The sequence below is a fragment of the Pyrus communis genome, chromosome 11, assembly GCF_963583255.1.
Source record: "Pyrus communis chromosome 11, drPyrComm1.1, whole genome shotgun sequence".
NCBI lineage: Eukaryota > Viridiplantae > Streptophyta > Magnoliopsida > Rosales > Rosaceae > Pyrus > Pyrus communis.
Window position 1 is genome coordinate 15,087,406 of NC_084813.1, and position 12,433 is coordinate 15,099,838.

The following is a 12,433-nucleotide window of genomic DNA, read 5'->3' on the forward strand; positions in this document are numbered from 1 at the left end:
CTTTTCTTTTTGTTCAAGCTAGCTGTATGCTCAAATACGATACTCTGGGTTTTGGTCACGTGATCTGCGCGTGCAAGGATTGGTGAAAGTTCAAATGTTACTCTTACCATGTAATTATACCTTATTTTTAGGGGTATGATATCCACACGTCTCTTTTTACTTATTTCACACTTTTTTTTGGTTTTTCGACCGTCGGATCGGATGAATTGAAGAATATCAATGGATAGAAATTAACAAGAGGTGTGTGGATAACACATCCCTATTTTTATACCATCTCAAATGACATTTAATGCGAACAATTATATTATTTAAATTAATCAAAATTTTTATTTAATTAAAAACAATTTACAAAACCTTGTGTAAGAATAGCATTGTTCTTGAATGTTTATGTATGTGGGCTGCGCTTGGCTTGAGTAGGAGTGAAATTTTTTGTCAAGTTACCGTCGCAACTAAATTGTCAATCATACGATATCGATTTTGTGTCAATTGATAATGGCACGGTATTGTACAGAATCACAATTTTAGGTACAGTATTGGTATTTGATACCATTGCCAATGATATTATCGTACCGTACAATTTTTCTCATTTAGTTTTTCATATTTGTTCCTTGATTCAATCTCACGTTTGTGGCATGTAATTTATTTTGACAAAAGTTCTAATGGAGTTAACGAAAAGGATCATAGTTGTACGTTTTGATAAGTTAAGGGACTAATGATCATGGATTTTTAGTTGAGTGACTATTACTTCAATTGAATTAAAGTTGGGAGACTATCACTACAATTTCCTCTCTATTTTTATACAATTAAATCCTAGCAGGAAATTTGTAATTCGAGTGGTTAAAATTGTTTACCTCTACAATTGAGACTTTGTGTTCCAATCCTCCTTTCCCAATATCGTTGAGGGACACAGAATCTTCCCGCTCTGTATATCTTCAAGTTTGACGCCATTGAAAACTCTAAATTTACATGCTACTTAATCGAATTTCTTCCTGCTCAATCCAATGGCCACCTTGTCACATCAAACATAAGCATATCAAACATAAGCATATATTGGTCAAGTGTTCAACACAGGCAAGGAGCAAGGTTCTAAAACATGCTAGGCGCTAGTCGGGCGGTAGGCTGGCGCCTAGCACTTAGGCGGGGTCTAGGCGGGCACCTAGGCGGCTTAGGGGGATTTAGGTAAATTTCTTGTATATCTTGTAGCATATTGACACTTACAAAAATTAAACTTGTATGAAATCCATGGATAAGATAATAAAAGAAAAATAAAATGCAAAAAGAGTATCCAACAAGTCCAAAATTTAAAAACACATTAAGCATATATGCCATAGTACCATAGTGAGGATTATTGTAGGATGACACATGTAGAATAAGTTCACAATTTAAAACCACATGAAATGCAAAATAGGAGGAAAATAAGGAAATATAGTAATGTAGATAGGATTTTTTTTTTTAATTTCAAAAAAATAAAAATAAAAACCTCCTAGCCACCTAGCCCGCCTAAAGCCCAACCGATTTACAAGAAAACGTCTCGGGTCACCACCGCCCAGCGTCTAGACGCCACCTAGGCCATTTTTTAGAACATTGGCAAGGAGTGCCTTTCTGGTTTTTGTTACAAATTTATTATTTATTATTTTTTATTTTTTATTTTGTAAAAGCAATACTGATGAAAATGAAAAAAGTAAGTCAAAACATTGAGTCGCATAAAAAATACTCTTAACGAATTGAACTTCGTCCTCCATGTTTTTGTTATAAACTTTTAACTTTAATCAAAACTCAAATTACAAATGTTAATTCGGACAGTTGACCAATAAAGTGTGTCAAACTCCTGCACCAAGTTCGAATCCCCATTCTTGAGCGAAGAGTGTTGAAACGAAAACAAAAGGCAAAACCAAGAAGTCTTAATTTACTTATTTTTTAGATATAAATAATAATATTTAATAAGTAAACAAAAGGATGAATTGGAAAGGCAATTGGGAATGGGAGTGGGAGTCCTCTGATTTCAGATGGACCACGGATGCTGTCCATCCTCATGGTTCAAAATTTCCTTGGACCTTAGGCCAAATGTTCAACAAATGAAGAAAAAGAAGAAGCTTCTTTCCCCAATAGAAAACAAATGCAACGATGTAACTACATCGAGTCCCGGTACTTTAGAACGTCATTTGTGTTCAAATCATAGATTTTGCAGATATCCAATATAGCACATTCTTTGAGACCCTCGCGCTCGCCTCCATGGCAAAGAAGCTCCTCAAGCTCTTTCGATGGCTGCAAAACCTATTTACATTGAGCAACCAAACAAGAAATTAGTAAAATGACAGAAAACTGAATGCTGGTATGTTTGACACAGATAAATGTGTGTGATATTAGATATTATATGCATTTGCAAAAAGGTGTGTTTGTGTATGTACAAGCAAGGCTTGCATCTGCCTCCAGGAGGGCCTGAACATTCGTATCTCACGTTTGACATACCAAGTGTCGATCAGATCTCATACGGAGAGGGTAACCAAAACTTACAAGTAATTGATGGACATGATAGCTCAATTTGTGATTAAACGACCAGTAAAACTTACTAGACTCATACAACTAATAAAAAACCGGAAGATGGGTCAACTTGTCATCCACAACAAACCCTAAAAGTCTCAATTGTGCAAATGTGATAAAGGCTCTTGGAAATTAGGTTTATCTAACACAAACTGCGTAGTTAAAGGGATGCAATAAAAAACCAAGAAAACTACAATAATTTAGACCAATACAGGGTTCTTTTAGGACTGCTGTCACAGACCATTGAAAATCAATCGCGTTGTCTGTAATTGCAGGAAATCATAAAATAACTTACATAAGGAGAATTGAATCTCTCTTTGCTTCCATGTTGAGAGTCAATATGCTCATTTTTATTTCCATCGGTAGTGGAACTTGGTGCCACAGAGCTATCTGAGACTAGCTTAAGGAGCCTCTCGCTTCCCTAGAACATCAACATAAACAAAACAACAAAGAATATATAGCATATTGAAATATAGCAATATATAATGGAACAATCAGGACGGAAGGGGTAGATACAAATTTCTTCAACTGAGTGCTAACTCATTTGCTAATTTATTTTACAAAAGAAATCAGACTACAAATGGTTTCATGAAAACACTGTATGCAACGCACCTTGAGAGCTCGCCAATGAGAATAAGTACGGAATAAACACCAGAAGAAGGGAATATTAGGCAAAGGCAAAACCTGCATAGAAAATATCAAGAATGTGGATTTTGTTGATCTGGCAAAAGGAAATGTAAATTGAGAAGTGCAAAAGAATTAAAGGATCAACAGATTGAGTAAAATCAGAGTTGAAAACTCAAGTCAACACATACGTACAGCACATGCTGATGTCAGAGGAAGCAACGTAACCGAACCATATAAATACTTTTTGTGTATGATAGATCCCCTGATAATCAGATAAACTTCATATCAGTAAAGTTTGATCTCATCATAGATTAGTATAATACATCCAATGAAGATTAATGCCATCTTCAGTATCCCTTCAAGAAACAAGCACCAAATGTACCACAACGTAGGAGCTTTAGGCAAACTAGTTCCCTAAGGTTAAATATTCAACGCCAAATTTCATATCACTCACTCAATGTTACATCATGCAAAGAAACACAAATTTCCGTTTCTTCAAAATCTACGGTTTAGTCATAAGAACTTTTTAAATAAAACAATAAACATTGAATGAAAGCTGCTACTTGATTTCTGTTGGGTCAAGGAACGACTCAATGCATCAGTTTGATTTCATATAGATTCAGTGTTTCGGTTCTTGGTAAATATGAAGGACAGGAGAGAAAATAATGGATACCATCAAGAATTGTGACAACATGTAGATTCAAACTCTAATTATCAACTTTGAAAGCAAGAAATACCTCATGGCAACATATCGTAACCTCCTACGCACAAGTCGTGCGTTTAAGCTGCAAAACCCTAACATATGATCAGCACACCAGAACTTAAAACGTGAAAGGATATCACACAAAGAAAAAGTATAAATAAAACTAGAAGATCGACTGTTTATTCTTTTCACATTTCAACCTAGCACGATGACATACTTCGACTGAAAATTACTAACTGTGCATTGTCAAGAGTTGTGATGGGAATAGGTTCTAAGTTGAAATGCTTGGTTTTCATTCCCATGAGCCTATCTAATAGAAAAAAGCACCACATAACTTCTGTTAAGTCCTCTCTATCAACTTTAATTGAAACAAAATTTCAGATCATCATGGGCTGTTGCATTTGCCGTTAAAACTAAATGTGTTATCTTTACAAATAGCAACGAATGAATAAACTGAGCTATTCTATATGTTTGACTGTTGGTTTTGTTTTCCATAGAAATCTAACAGAAAGTTGAGGAAGAAGTTAAAAACGACAGCCATTTTAAAAAGCAGGTTTGCAAGTGAGAGAAACAGAAATAAACCTGGAAGGGTATTTAACTTCAACACCTGTGACCTCATTAGAGATCGATTTTAGGAAAATCTCAGACGGCTTAACACGAGACAACAGCTTCAATCCCAATCTACACCATTAAAAGCATTCTCAAGTTAAAAATACAGAAACACCCTTGAGTGGTGATATGAAATGAAATCACCAAAATATGTTGAGTGAGTTTGTAGTTTCATTTACCCATGAATCTTGTTCTTAAAACTTCCTTGAGGCGACTTCTCCAGACCGATCCAAGCTATGTTCATCTACTCACCAAAACACAAAACCATTATTTCCAAACAGATATAAGACAACCCAATTCAAAAATAAAGCAGCAAGATTTACAATAGGAAAATGGGTTTTGCTATGGACCTTGGTAGAGACAAAATCGACGAGGAGCTCAGCGTTGACAGCTAAAGGATTGGCAATGGCCTTGTCATTGGCATTGGAATTGTACTTCTTCCAGAGGTCTTTGAGAGTTGAAGGAGTCTGCGAGGGAGGGGAAGATGCAGAGTCCGAAACCAGAGGCTCAACGGATCTGCTGAAGCACCAGTTCCTCCCTCTAACCGGAAAAACTATCACTCTCGCTCTCATCCTTCCCAATTCCCACAAAGAATATGAACCCTAATTCTTGTACAGATATTGTTTTCGTGATCATTCAGCACAATAAAATTACCAAAAAGAGGTTTTTTTTTTTTTTTTTTTTTTTTTAATAACAAAAAATTGAATCTTTGATTTGGGTTTTTGTTTTTGATTAAAATAAATCAATGGAATTGGTATATTCCAAGAAGTAGACGAAGAATCATTGAATCTTCATTTTCGACAGGGATTAAATGGTACTAATATTAAAATTAATTAAAAATTTTGTTTTAATCACAGACCAAATCAACGAAGTACAGGAACAGAAACACAAATATTTCAAATCAAATCGACAAATTAAACAATAAATCATACGATGATGCAATTCTGCAATGTAAGAGTTATAGGATTGAAAGTTTTGAGAAAAAAGAAAAGAAAGGAAAAGCTAAATACAACCAACCAGCTGGGAAGCGACGAGCACCAAATACTGAGTCACGAGTCACGGACAGTGGAAGGAAGAGTACGGATGGTACAGGGAGGCGGAGGAGGGAGAAGTGGCGCCATGGTTGCGTGCGTGTTGGTGAAAATTGTGAGTTTTGTGATCGTGATTTGTGAGTGGGAGGCGAATTAGAATGGAAGGTTTTACTTCCTTTTTTTCCACGTGGACTATGGAATTTAGTCATTTTGCTATTATTCGGCCTAGTGTGTCGCTCCTGGGTTGATCCGTATTTTTGCGACATGTCTGCTTTATATAGAATATCGAGAATCGGACATAAAATGTTTACTTTATATAGAATTTTGAGAATCTGACTGCTTACTTACGAGAAAAGATATTTCGTTAAATTTATTCATTTTTTTCATATTTATGTTCACATGTGAGAAACTAGGAAAATGTATGCGATCGTATCTTAAAATTTTTAATTAGATGAAAGTAATTGATCCAGTTCTTCAATTCATTTTACTTTTCTGTTTATAGTAAGTAAGCACGCTATGAGATCACATGTATGTAATCGAAAAATATGTGTTTTTTTTTTTTAACTACTTCGGATGTGCTTTATGAATAATTAATTGTTAAATAAAATTGTTAAACGTTTGATAAATTGGATTTTTAAAAGAGTTGTGAGTATGAAAAACAGTGTAGGCGTTTGATAGATTTTAATATAAAAGTGATATAATTGTATATAATGATAAAAATAGACATGATGGTGTAGGCGAGGACGACGATAATTGGGTTAAGGGAAATGGTTGTGATGGTGGTGGTGCCAATAACGAGGTGTGGTAGTTGGGCTGCAGAGGTAACAATGGTGGTAGGGGTGGCGACAACAGCGATGGTGGCGATTGTGGTTGTGATGGTAGTGGTGGCTATTGTGTTTACAGTGTGGTGGTGACAGTGGCAATGGTGGCAACAGTGGCAGTTGTGGTTGTGGTGATAGTTATAGTGGTGTTGGTGGTGGTGGCGCGATTGTAGTGTGGTGCTAGTAATGACAATGGTGGTGTAAGGGATTAGGTTTTGTAGTGGTAAGTGGTGGTGGTCACTTTGTTCTCCAATTTTTGGACAAATAATGCCATTTTTTAAATTAATGAGCGTAATACAGAAAAAATATTCATTAAAGACTCAACTTCGCTTTTTATTAAACCAGCTTTTAAAAGCAACCTACAATCTATTTTTAAAAGTTGTTGTCTGGAGGCCATTACTTTTAAAATAAGTAGGATATTTTACTTTTACCAAACATTTTTTTATTGCTTAACTTTACAGTGAAGCAGTTTTGATGAAAAAAAACAAAACCAACTGGGCCTTAATTCTCTATTCTTTAGTTCTCCAATTCGTTTCACTTTCTCATTCATGTAAGTGAGAATGCTATGAGATTAATCTAGTTTCCAATTACCTCACATTTACAACAAATGTCGTATTAAATTTATGCAAGTCCCCAAAAATCCAAATAGTAATTGATAATGAGAGCTTATACCATCTCCAAATGAGATATTAAAAATACCCCATAAACATATAATAGTAACAAATAATGTACTATTTTACTCCAACTACAATGCAAAACTAACTTGTAAAAGAAAGCTAGGCTTTGGATATCAAAATTGACCCCATGAAGAATAGGCGTCAAATCAGTCTTTCAATTTTTTTTTTTTTTTTTTTTCTCTAAAGGAACTCAACTTGCCTTACATTAAATTCATATAATACTAAAGTGTTTTTTTTAGTTAATATTAGGAAGATTAAATTTGTAAATAAAATTAGCAAACTAAATGATGTGTCACTGATAAGAACTTACCGATGAGCACACACTCTGTGTGTGTGAACAATTTCATTTTGTTTTTTGTTTTTTTTTTATTAAGGAGTGTGATTAGTTTTTAAAATTTTAAAAAAAGTATGATGGTGGGACAATTTCTCTTAATAAGTGCATATTTTATCTTAATATTGCATAATTACTGTTTTGTCCTCCTTATGTAAATATTGTGTATCAAAAGTGAGGGTAAAATAGAAACAATAAGGATATGATCGTCATTTTCTCAAAAGATACAAAATTACTATTTTGCCCTCCTTATGTAAGTAATGTGTATCAAAAGTCAGGGTAAAATAGGAAAAAAAATGGCAAAAAGTTGACAATGAGGGTTCTCTTAATAATAGTATAATAGTATAATAGTATAGATAAACACGTTTATTAACGCTCAAGTAATAAACCAATCATCAACTTTCATATCCTTTAGTTTGTAAAATTTTGCTTACAAACTTAATCTTTTTAGTATTATCCTGTTTTATTGTTTGGGCAAATTATACAAAACTACCTCAACTACAGGTCGAACCACAATCTCATACCTTATGTTTTAAAAATTACAATGTCATACCTCGGTCGATTTTTCTGTCGATTTTTATATTAAATGTTCACGTGGCTTGAGGCGGAACCCACTCTCTAATTGTGACAACCCGTCCCTAATTCTACAATTTTATAAAATTTTAAAATATGAATTTACGAAAATGCCCTAAAGCCGAGGGTTTTGACTTTCATTGACCAACGTATAGTAAGACGTACGAAATATTCTTTTATCGTATTCTTGAAGTACTCAACAATACGAACATGAAAGCACAAGCAGAATCAAGATTTGAATTACGATAAAAGTTTTACGGACCTACGAATACGAAAAATATTTTTGTAAAGACTACTAATTATTATTTTATATGTTTATCCTAATTATTATTATTATTTAAAGATTATTTGTGAGAAATGAGGGGAAAGGAAGAGAATGAACGGAGGAAAAAGAGAAGGGAGAAAGCAGAAGGGGCTGCTGTCGAATCGGAGAAGAGAAATGAGAGGGCTGATGCCCAACCAAAAAGAAGAGGAAGAGAGAGTGACCAACTAGAGAGGAGAGAAAGGAGGGGAAATGTGAGAGTGGATGAGCACCATATCCCTTTGACCCGGTTCATAATCCGTTTCTTCCCTATGGATCCTCGCGACCCGGTGACTTTTCCTTCGTTTTTCTAGCATTTTTTCGGCGATCCAAGGTTCGCCACCACCTGGAAATCAATCACCATCATCCCCTCTCCATTTTACACCCAAGATTGATGGGGTTTTGGCCCCGTATCCGTCGTTCCTACAACGATTTCCTTCGACCACCACCTCCAGTTGACTCCTTTTAAGCCCAGGAGCAAGGCCCAAACACTAGCAGGGGCGTCAGAACATCAATGGAGTCGATTCAAATCCCACCATTTCTAGGGTTTCCGGCGGTTCGAGTACGATTTGGGGCCTTTCCCAGCCAAATTGGACTTGGCCACATGTATAAAACTTGCTCCACTCATTGAATTCTTCATTTCTGTAAAATTTGAGAATTTTTGGAAATAATTGAATTTTTCAGCGAGTTGGGGCGGTGCGTGGGCAGATACCCCACCTACCCTTCCTAGACTAATTTGGTTACTCTGATTTCATATGTGATGTTCGATTGATGAAATCTCATCGTAAACCTATAGTTTTGATAGAGACTAGCACTTGAATATTAAATGAATCGACAATTCGACCGTTGGATCGTCACCAAACCTTAATATGTTATAGTATGTAATATTTGAGGATATTAGAAACTTACAGATCAAGAACCCGACATACGGATCTTCCCAAATTATATTTGTAAGTTCGTAAAATAAAACGTTGACCGCCATTTGATTTGTGATTGGTGGAGATCCAACCGTCGGATCGTGTTAAGATTTTAGTATGTTGTTTTAGAAGCATAATGTGGATATTTGGAAGTTACGGATTGGATATCTGAGTTATGGATCTTTCGGATCGAGTTACGTAGGGTTGTGGACCCTACCGTCGACCGTCGACCTTCGACCGATGGTTGACTTTTGGTCAATGGGTTTCAAATCATTCTAGAACGTCTTTGGGGATGTGTTTATGTAAGTTATTATTCTATCAATAAGAATTCTAAGACGTGATTTGATATTTGTTGTAGGCGACGATCGTTCGTGACGCCTTGATATTTGTGCTAGGGAGTTGTAGCGCAGACTTCAGGTGAGTGGGTCTTTCCCTTTTTATAGTATATGAATATATATATATATATATATGATTGATAGTTTCCATTTATACATTTGAAAAAGAATTTCTTACGTACACCTGGATTAGACTAAAGTTTATAAGAATTAGTGAAATGACGGAATTTATGAAATATGCTAATCTTACGGGATGCACATGTAAGTTTATTATGTTGATTATAATTATTGAATTGTTATGGCATGCTCATATTTATGTAGTCTACGCATCATTGCTTCATTGCTGCACCCTGATTTTAGTGCTCGCCTAGGGCCAGGGCCAGTCTTTCACATGTATGTTCACCTCCACACCGCACACTCGCCTTGGATCCAAGTAGGTGTCAGTCCTGTCGTACATGTTGCATTAGGCAACTCTGACTCGTAGGTGATCGCGAATAGCGCTAGTCTTCATGTGATTGTAGCACTAGAGCGTATATTATGATTACATCCAGTCCTGTCGTACAGGTCTCATTAAGCGACTCTGACTCGTGTGATAGTATAAATTGATGAGCATCAGTTCAGTCATATAGGTTGCATTAGGCGACTCCGACTTATGTGCTAGCATAGATCGATGATCATTTGATTTTATTATGCTACTGTTGAGATTTTGTGATTATGGATGTTATGCTTTTATTTACAAGATATTGTGCCGTAATGAATTCTTGAGATTTTGCAAGTTACGGTAAGTACTTTTATACTATACGTAGTAAGTATATTTTGGAAACTATACTTGTTTGCGGCGAGGGATTATGATGCTTTCAGAAAGGTTTTTATAAAACTTAATTTTCAGGGCCACTCACCTTTATTTTTCGCTCCCTCCAGGTTCTAGTAGCAGAGTTTCGTACCGACGAGAATTATTAGCAAATCTTGGTGTAGATGATTACCTTCGATGGTATAATTTCTCTTCCTATTTTACTGTATTGTACTTATGTTCTGTCATCACATGTGAATTGGGTTCATTCGCGCTCACAACGCACTCTTGTATTTAGGCACTTTTAGATTTATATTTATTCATATTTTCCATATCACTACACTTTATGGCCATGTCTCCTTTTAGGTGTCGGCCAGTAAAGCTCGATTCGGAGTCCTAGTGGACATATTGGGTCGCGATGTATCACTAATCCAACTAAATTAATAAATTAATTAAATATAAAAAAAATGTAAAAAAATTATTTTAACATTTGTGGGACCCACCCTTACAAACCCACCCCCCTCACCTTCTTCCCCAACCTACCCGTCCCCCCACCTCTCTCATTCACCACCAAAACTAGAACCAATCCCCCACCGCTGTCCTCTCCTCTTCCATCTCCGCCACTGAGTTATCATTAACTCGACCAAGTTAAAATATTAAAAAGAAGGGTAAATTACACAAAACTACCTTAACTATTGGGTCAACCACAATTTCATACCGTATCTTTAAAACATTTCAATGTCATATCTTATCTTACGAATTTGTTCAATATCATACCTTCCATCAATTTGTTTGTCAATTCCTCCATTAAATGCTGACGTGGCTTGAGACGGGGCTCACTCTATTAAAAACTAAAAGAATAATTTAATTTAATAATTTTTTTAAATATGGGACCCACCCTTACAAACCCATCCCCTCACCTTCTTCCTTAGCCTGCCCGTCCCCCCACCTCCTTCATTCACCACCAAAACCAGAACCACTCCCCCACCGCCGTCCTCTCATCCTTCATCTTCAATTCAAGCTCTATTTTAAAAAATTCCTCCCTGAATCGACCTAGACAACCAAATAAAGTACCCACTTCGCCCAAGTAGGTAAGAAATTCAGGATTTGGAAAATGGCGATACCCAAATCTGGGGCGATTTCTACAACAACATCAGCATTCCCCTTTTTTTCTTTGTTGACCGACATCACCATTTCCATCCCAATATGACCAGTAGCTTGAACAACCTATGGGCGAGTTGGGGAATTGGGAAATGGTTTGGGGAATTTCAAATCCCTTTTTTTTCTTTGCTGACCGACATCACCCTCTTTTTCTTTGCTTGACCGACATCACCATTCCCCTTATGGGCGAGTTGGGAAATGGTTTGGGGAATTCAAATGTGGATTTTTGCCCAGATTTTCTTGAAGGAATCAGTTTTTCGAGTTCGAGATCTCGACTCGAATTCTGCCTCTTCTTGCCGTTGTCAGATTTTATATTCTTCCCCTGCCTATCCTCACCTTCAACAACTCTTGAGAATGTCCTTAAAATACCCAAACCCTATAACGGTTTCAAATTGTAGGCGAGGATTTTTAGGGTGGTGCTCACGAAGGTCCTTGACAAAATTGACGTGTGTGGCAGCTTGCTTGAGAAGGAGGTGCCCTTTTTAATAGTTTAACTTGGGAGGGTTAATGATAACTCAGTTGCGGAGATGAAGGAGGAAAGGATGGCAGTGGGGGAGTGGTTTTGGTTTTGGTGGTGGAGGGAGGTGGGGGGGACGGGTAGGCTAGGGAAGAAGGTGAGGGGATGGGTTTGTAAGGGTGGGTCCCGCATTAAAAAATTATTAAATAATTTTATTTTTGTTTTTAATATTTAGTTAAATTTTTAATAGAAATTTAATCAATTTTTAAAATATTTAATTAATTTTTTAATAGAGAGTGGGTCCCGCCTCAAGCCACGTCAGCATTTAACAGAGGAATTGACAGACAAACTAATGAAAGGTATGACATTGACCAAATTCGTAAGATAAGGTATGACATTGAAATGTTTTAAAGATGGGGTATGAAACTGTGGTTGACCCAATAGTTGAGGCAGTTTTGTGTAATTTACCCTAAAAAGAAGCGCCTCCTTCTTCTCAAGGAAGCAGCCATATGCGTCAATTCCATCAAGGACCTTCGTGAGCACCACCCTAAAACCCTTG

General features: G+C 36.3%; 1 protein-coding gene across 1 annotated transcript; it reads right to left on the reverse strand.

Moving 5' to 3' along the window:
- Nucleotides 1-1,967: 1,967 nt before the first annotated feature.
- On the reverse strand, nucleotides 1,968-5,625 carry LOC137708670 (uncharacterized). Its single transcript, XM_068447793.1, has 9 exons — nucleotides 5,498-5,625; nucleotides 4,831-5,082; nucleotides 4,660-4,724; nucleotides 4,454-4,552; nucleotides 3,906-3,953; nucleotides 3,361-3,430; nucleotides 3,154-3,225; nucleotides 2,837-2,962; nucleotides 1,968-2,274 (listed from the first exon to the last, which is right to left on the reverse strand). Exons 2-9 carry the CDS (start codon nucleotides 5,050-5,052, stop codon nucleotides 2,131-2,133), a joined length of 846 nt encoding a protein of 281 aa, XP_068303894.1. The 5' UTR covers nucleotides 5,053-5,082; nucleotides 5,498-5,625; the 3' UTR covers nucleotides 1,968-2,130.
- Between the last annotated feature and the right edge of the window lie 6,808 nt (nucleotides 5,626-12,433).

Coding starts and splice junctions, on each gene's coding strand:
- LOC137708670 (XM_068447793.1), bottom strand. CDS start 5,052: ATGAGAGCGAGAGTGATAGTTTTTCCGGTTAGAGGGAGGAACTGGTGC. Junction 3,954..4,453: donor GAAGTTAAATACCCTTCCAG/GTTTATTTCTGT, acceptor AGGGTTTTGCAG/CTTAAACGCACGACTTGTGC. Junction 2,275..2,836: donor AGAGATTCAATTCTCCTTAT/GTAAGTTATTTT, acceptor CAATGTAAATAG/GTTTTGCAGCCATCGAAAGA.